Source organism: Podarcis melisellensis (assembly GCF_964234715.1).
Source record: "Podarcis melisellensis genome assembly, chromosome: 3".
NCBI classification, from domain to species: Eukaryota; Metazoa; Chordata; class Lepidosauria; order Squamata; family Lacertidae; genus Podarcis; species Podarcis melisellensis.
Genome location: NC_138530.1, coordinates 81,146,963 through 81,164,502, shown reverse-complemented (window position 1 = coordinate 81,164,502; position 17,540 = coordinate 81,146,963). Strand labels below are relative to the sequence as shown.

At 40.4% G+C, this 17,540-nt stretch overlaps 1 protein-coding gene across 1 annotated transcript in view; it reads right to left on the bottom strand.

The window, feature by feature from the left end:
• Positions 1–333: 333 nt before the first annotated feature.
• IBTK (inhibitor of Bruton tyrosine kinase) overlaps positions 334–17,540 on the bottom strand; it is a 43,430-nt gene continuing 26,223 nt past the window's right edge. Inside the window, exons 16-29 of the mRNA XM_081904848.1 lie at positions 16,498–16,594; positions 15,052–15,153; positions 14,514–14,631; positions 13,140–13,200; positions 11,500–11,627; positions 10,704–10,816; positions 9,074–9,222; positions 8,233–8,396; positions 7,489–7,581; positions 6,976–7,119; positions 3,310–3,444; positions 2,526–2,597; positions 2,306–2,438; positions 334–1,359 (exon numbers count right to left, since the gene is read on the bottom strand). Coding sequence (XP_081760974.1) covers positions 1,234–1,359; positions 2,306–2,438; positions 2,526–2,597; positions 3,310–3,444; positions 6,976–7,119; positions 7,489–7,581; positions 8,233–8,396; positions 9,074–9,222; positions 10,704–10,816; positions 11,500–11,627; positions 13,140–13,200; positions 14,514–14,631; positions 15,052–15,153; positions 16,498–16,594 — 1,635 coding nt within the window. The 3' untranslated portion in view covers positions 334–1,233. The remainder of the gene's footprint in view (positions 1,360–2,305; positions 2,439–2,525; positions 2,598–3,309; positions 3,445–6,975; positions 7,120–7,488; positions 7,582–8,232; positions 8,397–9,073; positions 9,223–10,703; positions 10,817–11,499; positions 11,628–13,139; positions 13,201–14,513; positions 14,632–15,051; positions 15,154–16,497; positions 16,595–17,540) is intronic.

Below are 17,540 nucleotides of genomic sequence, written 5' to 3'. Positions count from 1 at the left end.
AATTTAATGTAGACTACAGGTGACTAAACTGCGGCTCCAACTAACATCATCCCTGACCATTGGTCATGTTGATTTTGGCTGATGGGAGTTTGGAGGTTCTATCAGAGAAGTGTAGCTATCACATACCTTTGGCCAAGGAGTAGTGAATGTGGAAGGGGACACCCACCTGGTCAATCAGACCAGTCAAATCAGCCCCGCAAGTCAAAGGAGTGAAAGACGTTGCAGTCACATCAGGGAGGTGGAGATCAACAATCTCCAAAGCTTCCTCATCATTTCAACAAATGTTGAGATAATTGAAATTTGGCCTCCCCACACCCACACATACACAAACCCTGATCCGACCAACAGCACTTTTAATACAGTTAACAAACATTCTTTTATAAGACTTTCCAATGACAAGAAAAATCATCCACAATCAGGCATAGGGTTTTGAACACAGAGTACCAATGCATCTGTTACAAGTGAAAATTATCAAAATGCAATGCTCATTTGTATGAATAGTTTTAATGCTTAATTAATAGCATGTGCTTTTCTGGAAATATTTTGCAGTTTAGCATGCTGCTACCTACCCCCTTCCCATTTTTGCCATACAAGCCAAAATATGCCTTTTTTCTATTTGATCTGGACTCCCAGAACAGTAAAGTCTGCATTATTACAAGGGCAATCTCAGAAGAACTTGAATACCTACTTAAACCAGGATGAAATGCCTACCCAGTACAGACTTGTTTGTATAAGGCATGATGGCAACAAGCACTGTCCAGAATAGCAAGAATGAGGCACCGAAACATACCAGACATTGGATACCATTGCTTCAGCAGACAACATTTTTTTTCTTTTTCTCTTATTCCACACACAGTAACAAAATTTAGGAAATCAAAATTTGTGGTATTCTGGCTGATCATTCATTTGCATTAATTCAACATGTATGCATGATATTGACAGTTCAGCTGTTGTTAACTGGAGAAAAAACACTTGGCTTTCCACCTTTTGCTAATTACTAAAAGGGTAAGCTCATACAGCCCTACTTAAAACTACATATACTTACTTCTAAGTATATGCAGACTTCATTCTCCATCTTCATAATATGAACCTTCGTAATATGAACAATTAGTAATGCAGTCGGATAAGGAAGATACATTTTCAAAGCAGGTACTATGTTGAAAAGAGATGGACACACGTTACTATCCTCAATCTTAGGGCACACATCTTCACAAAATCCAAGCTTAGTCCAGATCAATGCTTGTTCCACATTGGAGCTGCTATTGGCCCTTGTGGAGACCTTTCAACCACAACAAACTCATCGGGGTTGCCTACTGCTTGATAGTGGATTAACAGGTCCTGGATAGCACGTTCTTCTATCTGAAAGAAGAGAGGAAGAAAGGGGAGGGTGATGTTTTTTGAAATCTGACAGGGCTAAGGATGATGTTTACACAAGCAGAGAAGAACGGACGTCACCAGACCCTTAAGCCTCAAAGTGCCCAAGTCTTCTGGCAAACTCAGTAGCACGGCAAAGCCTCGCGAGACGTAATTAACTGTAATCCCACATTCTCCCATTAAGGAAACAACACATCCAACCTCTCTTGAACTATGGCACAAGGGAATCAACTGAGCACATAGATCTATTGGTTAGGACTAGTTAAATCAAGGGAAGGGCCTCCAGTTGTTGTTGGACTGGCCTGTGCAACTGCTCCAGCTGAAGCTCATACCAAATTGGGCCTGGAGCAGTTTAAGGCATTGGGTGATTTGTGAGTTGGTGGGGGGGGGTGGACAGAATGCAGAGGATGCAGGAAGTCTGCCTGCATCTCCTTTCCCCTGCCCTAACTGCATGCTTAGTTAGGCTTTAGAACCCTAACTAAACACAGTTCAAGGCTCCTGATTCGCTCTATTCAGATTCAAGTTGACTAGAGATGCTCTGAAATGCCAGATCAGGCCCCAAATTGGATTCAGGGGGGACATTTCTAGCCCTGTTGTTAGACTCCCTACTCCAATCAGCCCCACCCAGAATGACCAACAGTCAGGATGAAGTGAGCTGTAGTCCAACAACGCCTGGAAGGTGGCGGAATTATGATATGAGAAATAAACAAATAATACTGAACTGGCATTAAGAAAATACTTGACCTGAAGGCATGTGAATAACACAGCATATCATAAACAACATAGCAGAATGTTATATTGGATTGTATTTTCAAAAAGTGGTTGTAAACAGCTTGTTGGGGCCAAAGGTCTCGATAAAAATGTACTTAATAAAATAAAAAGAATGGTAATCAGCCACTCTTAACTTATTGTACTGAGCATTTTGCCTTACCTGGATCAAAGCTAAAGGTTTCTCTCTACTCCGGATGAGAGCAGCTTCTTGCTGGAGTTCTTCCTCTACAATTTCTGCAAATGTGATAGTTGTTGCTACAACTGGACTCATAAAGGATGCTGCTAACCAAGGGCTGCAAGGTAGATTACCAAATGAAAGATGTCACCATATCGCAGAAGACATTTTCCTACAAATACTTTTAATTACAAATCCAACTTACTTCAGATTTTCCGACAGTGTTGGTTCATTAAAATGTTGATTTTCAGCCCCAACAGCAGTGGCAGTTGAGCATCTAGAGACACAAATAAAATATTAACAGAAAAACTGTTGATTAAAAACATCACCTAAGGAAGTAAAAAGGTTGCCAGCCAACATGAATTCTGGTCTCTGGAATAGTATGAGGAATACATATTTTGAGTAGAATTTGTTTTCTTTTTCTTTTTAAAAAAATAAATCCCACATTTTCCATTTGATTTTTTTTAAAAAAGGCAAGTTTTATTTATCTATAGAAACCAGGGCATCTATTTATGAAAAGGATGGAAGTGGGGATAGATGTTGCCTCCCTTCACTAATGGGATGGCTTGGCTCAAGGTAGAGATCATTTTTTTTAACAGCCACATAGAAAGTAGACTATACCTCTCTCTCTACCCCCCCCAACTTCTTCACTTACATTAAACTGGCGTTAAACCCAAAGAAGTAACATTATACACACATCTCAGTTGATCTGCTACTGAGAATAAGCTTCCCTAAGCCACTTCACTGATTAAGCTATCAAATTAGACATATCTATACAATATTATGGAAGTACCATAAGTGATCTATCATTTATTCTGTTTATGATAGTTTATGATAGCTTTAAAACAATGAAATATAGCATGCTATCAGAACATATATTTGACTAAAATGAGATGCTTTGTATGTAAGTACTTAAATAGCTTTTTATATTGATGTGCACAACTTCCGTGCTCACCAGAAACGTGCAAATAAATGTTATACTTTCTCACCTCAGAGATTTTTGATCTTGTGCATCGTCCATCACTTTAGCACAATGTTTTCCAGAACTGGCACCAACTGTTCTTTTCCCTTCCTCCAAGAGATTACGGAATGACTTTGGCGAAGCAGATTGCAATGAAGAAGCCCTTTAGCAGAAAAGAGGGATAAAGTCTCAAACCCTTGTACCTTTTGTGCTATATTTGAGTCACACCAAACTAAATGAATCAAACACTGCTATGTTGTAACTTCCAGAAGATCCTAGAGATTTTTCTGTCTATCCTTCTGTCTATCCTGGTCTGCGACAGTAATAAAGTTCATTCATTCATTCTGTCTGGAAATTATTTTACCAACAGACTAAAATTGTGTGAAAATCCTAATTAACACAAATCTGTTGCATATCCATGCCTATTTATTATTTACTTAAGAGTATTTATACCCTACCAACCAACTGGAGTTATTGAGTCATCTTAAGTATACTGAAGACCCTATAAAATAGACAGGAGTTACTAGGCAAAAGTGCTTACTAGTCTCACCCAGCACTCCCAAACTTGAGTCCCTAGATGTTGGACTACACATTCCATAGAGAATGGTTGGGGATGACAGGAATTGTAGTCCAACAACAACTGAAGACCAAAGATGGATGAAGGCTGCAGACACATACTCTAGTACTAATGCAATTGGGAACAGGCGGTAAAAGAAGATCTGGTTATTCCCCAACTATTCACAAACAATGAGGCCTCACTTTACCTTACCATTAGTTACACAGAAACATTGTTGCCCATTGGAGAGATCCTTTCGGACCATTTTTAACATTGTTGTAAATATCTTCTGAGCACAGTCTATAAATAACTTCTTTTTTAAAGGAACAAAATTTGATTTGCAACTCTTGTTTTGAGAGTAATACTTGGCTTCAAGTTAGACTGACTACTGGCAATTGTTTTGCTGAACTCAGGACTGGGGCAGAGGTGCCAACTTGAATAAAATATTGGGCGGGCTAGATAAGCCTCGCCCTGCACAATCGATCACATGACATGGCACACATACCATTTGAATGACAATGGCCATTGACTTTGGGGGGCTCTGGCTCCCTCAAATATTTTATTGGGGGGGGGTGAAGGGACATTGGCCCCTAGAAGTTGGCTCCTATGGTCTGGGGAAAGCTTTTGCATGAGACTTGAAAGATCATTGAGGGCTGAAACGGTCAGACTGAATACAAGAGAACTTCACAGGCTCACAGTCAGCATCCCTGCTGTAGCAAAGTTGAAGAGAATTATAATATAAGCCATGCAGAAAGTCATCCGCTACTACCCTTGCAGCTCTGAAACCTGTCTCCTTCTTTAGGTTTGGGCCAATTTCAAATAAAGTTACACATTTCTATTTGGACAGATTAGTAAGCAGGGTTTATTTTAACCGTACTATTCCAACTGTTTTGCATAGCAGTAAATACAACTCTCCTATTGCAAAGTGTTTTTTGTGTGCTGCTATAATTCTGTCTTGTTTGAATTAGAGGCTGGTGCAAAGGCCTAATAAAAGACAGTGGAGGAAAGAGACCTAGGAAAAAGCCCCAAGTGAGGAACACAGAAAGATGCCTTATGCTAAGTCAGACCACTGGTCCAATGAGCTCAGTACTGCGGAAACTGACGGGCAGAGGGCAAGTGGCTTTCCAGAGAAAGCAGGTGCTCTACCACTGAGCTACAGCCCTTTACTTATACACAGTAAGTATCATGCTCCAAGCTTTGCCTGCTGGATGTTAAAAGCTCTCATTCTCTAGAAGGATACATTCCTGTGCAGACTTTGGTTATAACTGAAGTGTCAATGTCGCTGGCCCCTATAGGTCAAGTCCATCCCAAGCTTCTCCAAGCTTTTTCATGTAACTGTTAATTAATATACGACAAGCCCTAGGCATTAGAAGTGAAATAAATGCTATTTATGAAAATTCAAATCCATTATCTGAAATGTTTGCCATGATGCCAATTTAGCTTTCTATTCCATCCTGTCAGAAGATGATTGAAATGTTATATGCAAGCAGCATCTCTCAGCAAAGGTATTACTGCACTCCCCCACCAAATACTATTATAATAAGTGCACCTTGAAAACTTGGTCAGAGGTATTTTTTGCTGGGCGTGTGTGCTAGTTTACCTTCAACCTTTTATTTGCTTGCCAACAATTGTGCTTCCAAAAATGCTCAACGCTGGGTTTGTTTTTATTAATTAATCTTCAAAGAACACTCCACAGTCCTAACTCCCTCCCCCCTGCAAACCATGAAACTAGAGGTTTCTTTTGGCAAGCATGGTTTAAGATATATTGAGTCTCCATGTCAACCAAAAAAAGAAGAAGAAGAAAGTTCCAGAAGGTCCCACACCCATCTGGCATGTTGTCTTGCCAGTAGAGCTGCTGAATTTCCAAGACAAGGATCTTGTTTCACTGCAAAACAAAAGTCTGGAGAATGCCACATACTGCAAGCACGGAAACCTCAACGTGGTGCCAAATGTATGCATGTGAGTTCATTTGGGCTTCAAAGCAGTCAGGGTTATACCAGAACTCAACAAGCTTAAGACAAATGCAAACTCTTTTCTGTCACTCTAAATTAGTTAAGTCAAGAATCCTTAATGAGAACCATGTTTGTTAATGAGGAATTGTCATCAATCCAGCAGTAGTGTTATATATATATATTCAAAAAGGACATTAAAATAAATTCCATTATCCAATGAGCCATAATTCTTTTTAAAGAAAAAAATACTATAAGATTTCACACTGATGGTCTGCTTAAAGCTTTTAGGGGGTTTGCCATTTTCCATTTTTTGCAGCCAAAGGAATTTTATGAAGGAAGTTTGGCCATCTATGCCCACATTAAAATTAAACCAAAACTCATTCCACAGCTGAAGTACACCAATGTATGCCAGTGTAATGTATTGTAGTGGAAAGAAAAATAAATTTCCAACCATGTTGAAATGTCTGCTCAGCTATGGAGCTCACTGTGTAATATCGGCCTAGTCATCATCTCTCAGCCTATCCAAGTTCAAAGGGCTGTTGAGAGTATGAAGTGGGAAAATGTAGTATATCCTGAGCTCCTGGTAGGAAGCACAGGATACAAACATGACTGATATATAATGCAATTTTTAAAGGTGCCCAGTGTGTCCCCCCCCCCTTGGGCTACTGTGGAAAACTACAAAACTTTGGAAATGCTTTGGAAAATGCAATATTCACTTACTTTGTACAAGGTCCCAGATGCAATCTAAGACAACTCTAGTTAAAAAGAAAGGTGCAAAAGAGAAGGAAAGAATTCTGGCAAGATGGTGAACAGCACTAAGTTAGAGGGGTCAATAGCATGATTCTGTAGAAGGCAGCTTGACCGAGAAAATATAGATGATTGCAATGGCCTGGTTTTCCAGACTCTTGAAACCCTACTGATCAATATCACACTTCATACAGAGTAGTCAACTCCTCAAAATTAGCACTGCAGTTAGTCGTTTGTATATATAGGTTTGTTCATGAACCCTGAGAAAGCTTGCCCACACCAGAAAAGATATGCTTCTGAAAACACTACTTGGGTTCAGGTAAATTCCTCAGCACTTAGTAAGTTACTTAGGTGTTCTGCTCAGCTGAAACAAAGCTTATTTTAAAGACTGAAATAGATCCCAACAAGCATTAACACTAAGGCATACTAAGAAACATACCACACATTCCCTGGTTTTGCAGCATTTTGGGGTGTTGGTGGCATGGCTGCCTCTGGCACAATCTCTGGGCTGTTATCCTTAGCAGCCATAGCAATCAGCTTCCTTTGCTTCTGAGAAAGCTTACTTCCATGAGAAGTGGGTCTACTAAAAATTACAAACAGAAACGTGTAGTTTACTACAGCCTATCAAATAATCACACAAACTAACAGCTCAATGTAGGTCCTAAATTAGCATAGCTGTGATACCACCAGTGGAGCCGGGGGAAGGAGGCACAAATCTTTCCATTCTATCCCTCCTGATCTGTTTTTACACAATCATGCAATTAATAAACAATATTTCTGAGGCAAGACAGGTGCTATATCATCAGGTAGATCAGAGCCCCATAATTTTTTTTCCAAAATAAAGTTTCAAAGTGCCCCCTCAAAAATAAGAAATTTATAAGTAAATTAACAATTTAAATTAACACAAGTAGATCTTATCATTTCTCTTATTAAATCATTTTCTTTTACCAACCCTGAATTTATCTTTGGCATGCTTCCACATTTTTGCATGTTTTCTTCAATTTCCATAATAGTTCTTAAATCCATAGCAGGGGGACTGGCAGGACTGAATGAAACAACAACAACACCACAACAAGTTGTTACTTTTCAAGACATCCATTTTTACTTATCTTCTACTTGCCAAGTACCACTGAAATATTCTATATCTTGCATATATTTTGTAACTGGATGTATAATTTATGTCTCCTTCCTCAATTATGGCAAACCTCAAATAGAATGTTTTATATGTTTTTTAGGGAACACATGCAAACACCAGGGACGCTTTTAGTTTCACTGACAATGCCCAATACATTAGTTCGTGTGAAGTTTGGTGACTTTTCTTTCAAAGCCTACCATGAAGTAGATCCTTAAAAGCCAGCACGTTTGGGCTGCAACTTTTACACAGCTAAAGTCGTAGTAACTACCAATGAAAAGGGGGAAGTAGCACTTTCAACACAGAGTCAATATAATTGCTTTTAACTTAATGTGCATAACTAACACTAAATAACCTGGACATCTGATGCGTCAGAAAACATGTCAACAACTATGCAGGGCAAATGCCCTCTGGAATGTGAACTTCCCTTCCACAATGAAGACTCACTAGGATGGAGGAGAAATTCAATTCACATTTTAACTTACCTAATTCATGGCATCAGCAACCGACTCAAATACTGTTAATAACTCAGCACATGACACACGTGGGAACAAACATATATACCTAAAAGAGCTGATAACCCAGTTGGAAGAGCTTGCGGAGGTGTTTTTGTTGTTAGGAATGCACTGTGGAAGAGATATTTTTTGCAACGATGTTCTCTCGGGTATTTTCACCTCTTTTTTAGCATTTGGAACGTGTGCACTGGAAACACACATTTTCTCTTTCACCTAAAGTCAAAGCACACTAAAATTATACAGTTTTAAGTCACAATATTCTGCGGGATTTTCAACACCCTTCAGCTTTAGAAATGGTTTGCCATGCAACACAGCGTGGAAGGTCTGTGGCTTAACATGTCAAAAGCCCTGCATGGTGCTCTGGACTGCACTGTGAATGTATTTCAAGAGTGTAATCATGTTCACAGTAAGTGGTATTTATAAGAGCTACAGTCCTTCAAGTTTTAAGAGAATCCTTTTATAACTTATTCATATTACTGCATCCAATACAACTATTCAATTAAATGCAACAATGTAGCCATTTCGCTCCTTTAAAATTTATGCTACATTAAGCAAAGAAGGTATTCTGTTATGTGGCATACATAAAGATTAGAAAGAAGCCAACTAAAGAAGAGACATAATATCTGCATTATTCAGTTACCAAATGAATATACATTAAATGTGTCTCATCACAGCCACACCAGAATTTTGAAGACCCATCAAGGTTTGTTTGCTGTTCAAGAAGATCCCCAAGCTTATTCTTCTTTTTGGGCTTTTTTTTTTTTTTTTTTGCAAACTCAAAAGCAAAAAGCAAAAAGAAAAGATTGGCACACATGTTTAAAAACATTAGATGCTGTGTTTTATTTAATTAGTAAACACTGAAGCAAAAAGAGAAATTAAGATGCTCTAACCTCAACTTTATCTGCATTGAATCCTGCTGTGAAGTCAGGGGACTGCAAATCTCTGGGGCTATTCACTCCTACGTAGCTACCTTCAGAATCCGAGGTCAGCATTTCAGGGAGGGATTCAATGGAGTTGGTTTTATCTAGTTTCAGTATCCCTACAAGTATTAGGAGAGGAAGGAAAAAAGAAATGGTTAGTCTCTGTAATTCAAGCTTGATTAACACCATATCCTGGCAATGTAAGTTCCCTGAGATGAAAAAGTTGTTTGAGTTGGGGTGGGGATTGCTATCCCATGCCTTACAGCCCATCTGCTTGACTTCAAAAGATCCAGCCCTGATCTCACCCTTGCATCCAGGCGCATGCACACACCGCCAACAGTTACACTTGCTACACCAGCAAGTTTAGCAGATGGCTTCTTAACCCAAGGTACTATTTCTGGGTTCGCAGAGTCTGTAACCTAAAGCGTCTGTAACCCGAGGTACCACTGTACTTTCTGGGAAATGAAGAGGCACAGGGGAGAGCCCTGTCTGTTGTTCCCAATGCCTTTACTGGCTCTTGTTAAGGAAACTGAGCCCTGTGCAGGAACAGAAGAGTGTCTTCTGCTTTTCCTGATGCCCAGTGCTACTGCTGCCTATGCTGGGGCAGCAGCCAAACTTGACGCTAAGGAATATGTATGCATGTATGTATTCTAACATCCCTTGAAGTTGTTTGTTTCTGCAAGGTCCTGTTGAGGCTCTGGGAGTCAACACCAGTGATCAGGTAATCTATTATGCATTGTATAGTTGTACTGTAATAATGATACAAACAAGCCATCTTGCGATACAGAATAAGGTAACATGTTTTTCAGTTGAAGATTTCAGTTTGCTCTACTTTGTCATGGACTATTGAGAGGAAACTCTTGCATATAATGGAGAGAGAGTGAGAGAGACAGAGACAGAGACAGAGAGAAACAGCAGCAGCTGAATGCACCACATCTTGCACAAGTGAACTAGCTTCATCACTTTGACTGCAATGAAGTTGCCTGCAACTGTCTTCAGAGGTCAGGGGAAAGCCCTGACTCATTTCAGCACAGCTCTTTGCAGCCTTGGGGTACAATTTACAGAGCTTAATCAAAACATTATGTATTATCAAGTCCACAGCCACAATGAAAGCAAAAACAAATGGCAATACAGTAGCAACAAGCCCCAGCAAGTCACTCACACCAACAACTTTTCAGCCTGGAAAACGATTGTCACACGATACAACAGATTTACAATAGTACATGAAAAACAAATTGGCAGCTGACACATGTGAATCAGAAACCTTCCGCTGATCCTGTCAGGTGGAAGGGGCTCTAGAAGAACAGGCAAAGAGCCACAAATAACTCGACCAAAGTATCAAGAAAGCATGCATACTAATTGCTTCCTACATGATCCATACAATATTCACAATGTATTAGGTGACTAGTCTTCAACCATGTTGAGATCCATGCATCCCAGAGCTAACTCTGGCATTACAGAACTAATAGAAATGAGAACCATACCTAGTACACTACTATTTTGTGTGTATGCAGATTATTACTATTATTTACTTAACTGACAACCACTTTAAAAGCAATCTACAAATCAGTAGTGAAAACAAAGCTCATCTGCCACTAACCTGTAGAGGGTGGGCTCTGAATAATATCAGAAAGATTATACCCTCCTGAGCTGTCTGACCGTTTTCGTGGCTTCTTCTTCGCCTTTGCTTTTGCTTTTTTGAAAAGAGCTTCCCTGGATTAAAGCAAAACACTTTTATTTAGATTCCACTTCCTTTTGTTATTGTGACAAACAGAATTTCAACTTTTCTTACTACATTCTCCCAGGCCCAAGTTTTCCCAGTATCAGGACCGTGTCTTTTCCTAACCTAGTTTTTAAAAGCTATTTTAGACAAACGTTTTTAAAAAAATAAAAATACAAGAATTTGTTTCTTTAAATTTAAGTGTCTGAGCTCTACAAATCATCCCCTGCTTTAACAAATACCCTTTCTCCATCTTTTCTTGCTCAGCTCTGAATTGGGATAATGAGATTCACACTGGGATTTACGATACCCAGGGAACATAACACAGTGCATTTAAAAGCAAATTACTCTTATTATCCTTTCTCCATCCCACCCCAGTCCCCCTTACTATTTGAACCAAAAGATGTATGGGCAGTAGTTTTTCCTTACCAAAGAAATTTCTGACATTTAAAAACTTTTATACGGAATGTGTTTACTGACACCAATCCACATTGTTCCATTCTAGCTTCAGATTTGCTGCTTAGAATAACTGAAAACAAATAGGAACACAGCAGGCGAGAGGTGAGCAGAGCAATGCAAACCTGCCGCTGAGGCTCTGTGAAGCAACAGAGCTACCGCCACACTAGAAGCCTCGTCCCTCACAGCAGTAGAAGGTGGAGGGCAGATAGACACTTACTGAGTAGTTTGCTCTGCACTCAGCTCTTCTTTCAGGAAGACAAAGGTTTCTCCTTCCTCAGGCTCCAAGGAACTAATATCAGGGCCATCTTGGTATGGAGTAATTACCCTTCTGACCATAGCAGGAATCTACAACATCACAAATGCTTGTTAAGCTGTGCACTAGGAAAAAGAGGTAGGCACTGAATGCATATTTTAAAAATCTATGCTGCTGTGCGTTTTGAAATCCCATAAAATCCAGTTTGGAAGAAGAGTGACTAACCCCCAGTTTGGGGGCCTCATTTCCCACATATTTTTGTCTCCCTGCACCCAGACACCACTATTTTTGGTGGCAGCAAAGATAACAAACATTGTGCGCAGCCTGGGAGTCATTTTGGACTCACAGCTGTCCATGGAGGCACAGGTCAAATCTGTGTCCAGGGCAGCTGTTTACCAGCTCCATCTGGTACGTAGGCTGAGACCCTATCTGCCTGCGGACTGTCTCGCCAGAGTGGTGCATGCTCTGGTTATCTCCCGCTTGGACTACTGCAATGCACTCTACGTGGGGCTACCTTTGAAGGTGACTTGGAAACTACAACTAATCCAGAATGCGGCAGCTAGACTGGTGACTGGGAGCGGCCGCCGAGACCATATAACACCGGTCTTGAAAGACCTACATTGGCTCCCAGTATGTTTCCGAGCACAATTCAAAGTGTTGGTGCTGACCTTTAAAGCCCTAAATGGCCTCGGTCCAGTATACCTGAAGGAGCGTCTCCACCCCCATCATTCTGCCCGGACGCTGAGGTCCAGCGCCGAGGGCCTTCTGGCGGTTCCCTCATTGCGAGAAGCAAAGCTACAGGGAACCAGGCAGAGGGCCTTCTCGGTAGTGGCGCCCACCCTGTGGAACGCCCTTCCAGCAGATGTCAAAGCGATAAACAACTACCTGACATTCAGGAGACATCTTAAGGCAGCCCTGTTCAGGGACGTTTTTAACGTGTGATATTTTACTGTATTTTTGGTTTTTATGGAAGCCGCCCAGAGTGGCTGGGGAGGCCCAGCCAGATGGGCGGGGTATAAATAATAAATTATTATTATTATTATTATTATTATTATTATTGGTGGCAAAGCACTGCTGCGGATGGAGCCCAGTGCTCCCAGGTCATTGGACTGATTATTTCAGTCAAGAGGGCCACATACACTGCTGGTATATGGCTCCCAGAGGTTTTCCCCAGGGTAAATGTGGCCCTCAGACCAAAAATGAACAGCCACCCACCCCTTGTTTAAAGTATGGCATGGTAGAGAAACCCTCCATATGATTAATCTAAGGATGTGTTCATAAAGATGATTCATAAAGTAACCTAAAACATTTGCAGTAATATAATCCAAGTAAAGTTGTAAATACCTGGTGAAGCCTTGACAAAGTTTCTAAACCTATATTTTATTCATTATAACGACAGTTCAGCAGACTCTGGAGGAGTCTTGCTTTAGTATCTGCGGGACTCTTTTTCTATTATGGCAATTTAAACCGTGAGACAGATTATCAATGCTGCACAATTAGAAAATAAATTGGTCAGAATTTCTTTTAACAAAAGACATATCAAGACATCTCATCACTCAAGCTGCTTTAAAATCTAGCCTACTTAAACGAATAATAGCACTTACCATTTTTCTGTAGGAAACGGAAAGGTCCTTCAAAACGTCATCACTTAAAACATCTAGAGCCCTAAGACAAACACATATTAAATGCAAATTCAAGAGTGGCTCGCTGATGACACTCAACATTTAGTTGTGCCCAAGCACAAGGAAATGAAAGGCAATCTTGATAAATTCTACTTAATTCATAAAGTATTTGGGTGTACTGATAACAGAACAAGATTCTAAAGTGCTGGGGGTTTAATGAGTTGCTACAGACCTTAGACCTGTAAATGCCTGCTTGTGAACTGTCTCTTGGCTTAGTTCCAATTCTAGAATTTCCAGGTAATCTTTTTTTATTATTATTAATGGTACAAGTGTGAGTGGGTGGAAAGAGTAATGGTACAACAGCTCTCCAGATAACAACTTCCCAGGACCAGGAATCAAGCAGAGAACTACAGGTGCTGCTATGACGGTACAGAAAAGAGAATCTGCGGGTGAAGTATGCAAGGAGAAATGATGAAAGGAAAGAGAACGGACAAGAGCAGAGATTATGTAGAGCAACCTCTCCCAATCTGCTGCCCTCCATGTTTTTGACTACAATTCCCATCAAACCTGACTATTGGCTCTGCTGGCTGGGGCTAATGGGAGTTGTGGTCCAAAATATCTGGAAGGTTGAGGAAGGTTGGTTTAGACATGGGAGGCAGCCTGTCATTCAGAAGGCACCAGTAGCAAAATGGATCAAAGAGAAGAGCGTAGAAGACTGTGAGAACAGGAAAAAGATCTGAGTGGTAAATATTAAGAGAACAGAACTGGGAAATCTAGAGCCTAGGCCCATGTAACTTGAAACTGATGTAGTGAAAGACAGGGATCCAGTACAGGCACAAACCCTCTTCAGGCTTTAATGCTCCTGTGTTGAGTGACATGGCAGCAGGAAGTGGCAATACCATGAATAACTCCATCCACTAGCCTTCAGATGAACAGCACATCTATCTATGCTGACAAAGCTTATCTGTACACAGCTGAATACTCAAAGGCCCTGTACACTACTTGGCGTGCCCCTGTTACTCAGCACATGAGCCTTAATGCCCAAAGGGAGCTATAGTTACTTTTGCCAAACCTCCAAAACCTTTTAAATAATGGCTCCCTCACGCCATTCTGAAAATCTGTTTGAAATGTGACACAGGCATTCTCTTTAAATCGCATGTGTTTATCAATGTCACTTGCTTGCCAGCTCTTTTATTTTAAAATGTTCATGTGTTACATTTTCAAACTGCTTGTTAAACCTGGTGTGTTGATGTCAAAGTAGGAAACTATCAATGCACGTTAATATACTACTCATTTCCCTGTGGGTTATGGTCTGAGACAGTAAGTTGAGCATGGAGTGCCAGGGATTGCTTTTACCTTGTTTCAAGTATAGCTGCCATGTTTAGAACGATGAATTGTAAGCAAGATTGTTTCAATTGCTCAGCGTTGTACATTGCTGCAAACTCGAGAAGCTCAGCAGCATTCTTCAAAGTAACTGAAATTGGGGGGAAGGAAGAGAATACATTTCCCAAGCCATTTCTGTTAAAATGCCACTTATCCACAATATAAATTTATAGCGCTTTGCAGAAAATTCTGGGGTATGTACATAGATCATCTGGGGCACTAACAAAGCCATTTGGACTTGCATGATCTAAAATTCCTCCATTCATGCTCCACAGGTGCATACTGCAAAGAAAGATTTATAATGGAAACTTTATTTCAGAAAGTTTGTTCACCATTACTAGGGTTCCCTACAGAGCAATTTGAATGTCATTGGGCCTAAACATTTTATTTTAACAGGCACACTACAATGATGTGCAATAGACAACATCATGTTTTAGCATTCATGCGAGCTATTGTGTAACTGTAAAACAATAAGTAGCATTACTACAGGGTCAATCCAGTAACAACTCACGTTTTTCGGTAATGGCTACTTCGCAGATTTCTTTCAGTCGTAACGTAAGGAGCTGATCCGCTACCACAAGAATATTGCAGATGAATTCCACATTTTGAGATTCTGGAAATCATTGGAAAATTGTATCTTGAGCCTAGTTTCCAACTTTCTCTATTTATTGTCTATCCGTTAACTCAGCCAAGATTATAGTCTAACATAACACAGTATGAATCAGCCCACTCAACTGCAAACGGCTTCAGATGATTAGTTAGCCTGGAATGTGCAAGTCACTCTCTAGAAAAAAAACTATCCCTATTCTGTGCGCCATTCTGAGGCTACCGAAAAAGGTGCAGATCTCAGCTTTCTGCAACCTTAATCCAATGCCTTTGCAACTTCCCAGTACTTGTTCTAGTCCTAGTAGATCTAGTAGTTGCTTCAACCCTCTTCTACCCTTTCATATTTGTCTGGTTCAGGGAAGACAGGATGCCATTTTTACATAATCAGCCATCTGCATCTCTGTCATAAGGTGATTTGGAGTAAAGTGTTGTCAATATGCAGATGACACCCAGCTCTAAATCTCTGCTCCAATTAAACCAGGAGAGGCAGCTGGTGTGTTAGATCAGTGCTTGGAGAAAGCTCGGTCCTGAAAAGACAGAGGTACTATGTGTCCCGACTGCTCGAGTTCCAGGAAGTGGGGAGATGCCCGGCAGCTTAGGGGTGCTCCTGAATTGAACACTCTCACTGGAGGCTCAGGTGCCTAGGAGTGCCTTTTTTCAGCTACAGTGCTGGCCCCTTTTGTACAGAAATGACTTGGCCACTGTGCTCCATGTTCCGGTAACTTCCAGACTGGATCATTGTGATGTGTTCTACATGGGGCTGCCCTTGAAGATGACTTAGAAACTTGATCCAAAATGCAACAGCCAGATGACTGGGTGGGGCTCCTTCGGGTCTCATACATGCCATTTTAAAAGAGTTGCCCTGCTTACCAGTTCATTTCCAGGCCAAATTCAAGGTGCTCACTTTAATGTTCAAAGCCCTAAACCACTCAGGCCCCAAATACCTGAAAGATCACATCCTTCCCTAACTTCTCAAGGTGCTAACATGAGTGGAGGGTGCCCTCTTGGTTGCTCCATTGCCCTCAGAAGCTCAGGGCAGTCGCGGCAGCAGTCCCTTAGTTGTGGAATTCGCTTAACCACATAGGTATGTCTGGTGCCTTCATTGCACTGCTTTCACCAAATGCTGAAGACAAACATCCTTATCCTGGCTTTTTACACTTGTTTCGAACTGTTTTTAATATTGTGTAATACTATGTTTTTAATTGTTGGGTTTACATGACATTATACCATTTGTGCAATTTAATCCATTAAGCTGGCATTTTGCTATTAATACTATTTTCATCTCCTCCTCCTCCTACTGTTCCCAGATTCCCAAGCATGTAATTTATTCTCATTCTATTAAAGTCCTTACCTTTTACTATAACAGCTTCGTCAGTGTAAATATAATCCAGGATGACCTGCAGGATGTCAGAGGGGAATGGCATTTCCAGAGCAGCACAACATGATGCCTAAATAGAAGTGGGTTTAAACAAACATTTCAAATGCCAGCCCACTTTAAGATCCAGTAGAAGCTCCTTGTGAACCTTTAGGGAAGTCATCAGATTTTAAAAATGATATATGCCATTACAAATAGTGCATGCAACAGAAAACTAGAAAAACTAATAGTAGTAGTAGTAACAGCAGCAGCAGCAGCAGCAGAATACATAAATCTTGATCCTTTCCAAATAATCCAGATCACCATGTATTGTGTTTACTCTTCTGTATTCTAATATATATATATATATATATATATATATATATATATATATATATATATATATATATATATATATATATTAAGTGTCTTGGTAGCTTTCATAAAAATCAACATACTAAGAAGGTGGGTGAGCAGTGTTTCCAAAGGTTCCCATAGCCAGTGAACACTTTCCCCCTTCAATGACCTCAGATGCACATTTTACTAAAGGATTTAGATTATGAGTATGAGTGACCAATCCTCAAGGAAGAACACTTCCAACGTTTCTGCATGGGTCATGGTTCTGAGCATGCCTCTTGTCTGGAAGATGATGGACTAGAAAGCCCATGCTAGGAATGATACAATGGCACCCAATGGAGAGAGCTTGACCAAATTACCCACTCCCAACAGAAACTGATACGGATGATACAGGCGAGAACAATACATCATGCAGAGATGCAGAGGGTAACCTCCTCTGCATTTATGCGTGCTGGACTTATAAAAAACCTTGAACTTCTCGTGGTGCACAATGTGGGAAACACTGACACAGAGCATCCATCCCTAATCAACTGCTCTAAACAATCCAGCCAAATATAAACAAAAGGAAAAACTTCTTATGAAGATAGCATTCTGCAGTCATAACAGAATTATCTCAAGATTGTTGGCAAACGCCCCATTTGGGACATAAAGTAGTAAGAGGTTCCATTAGATTATTCACAGCT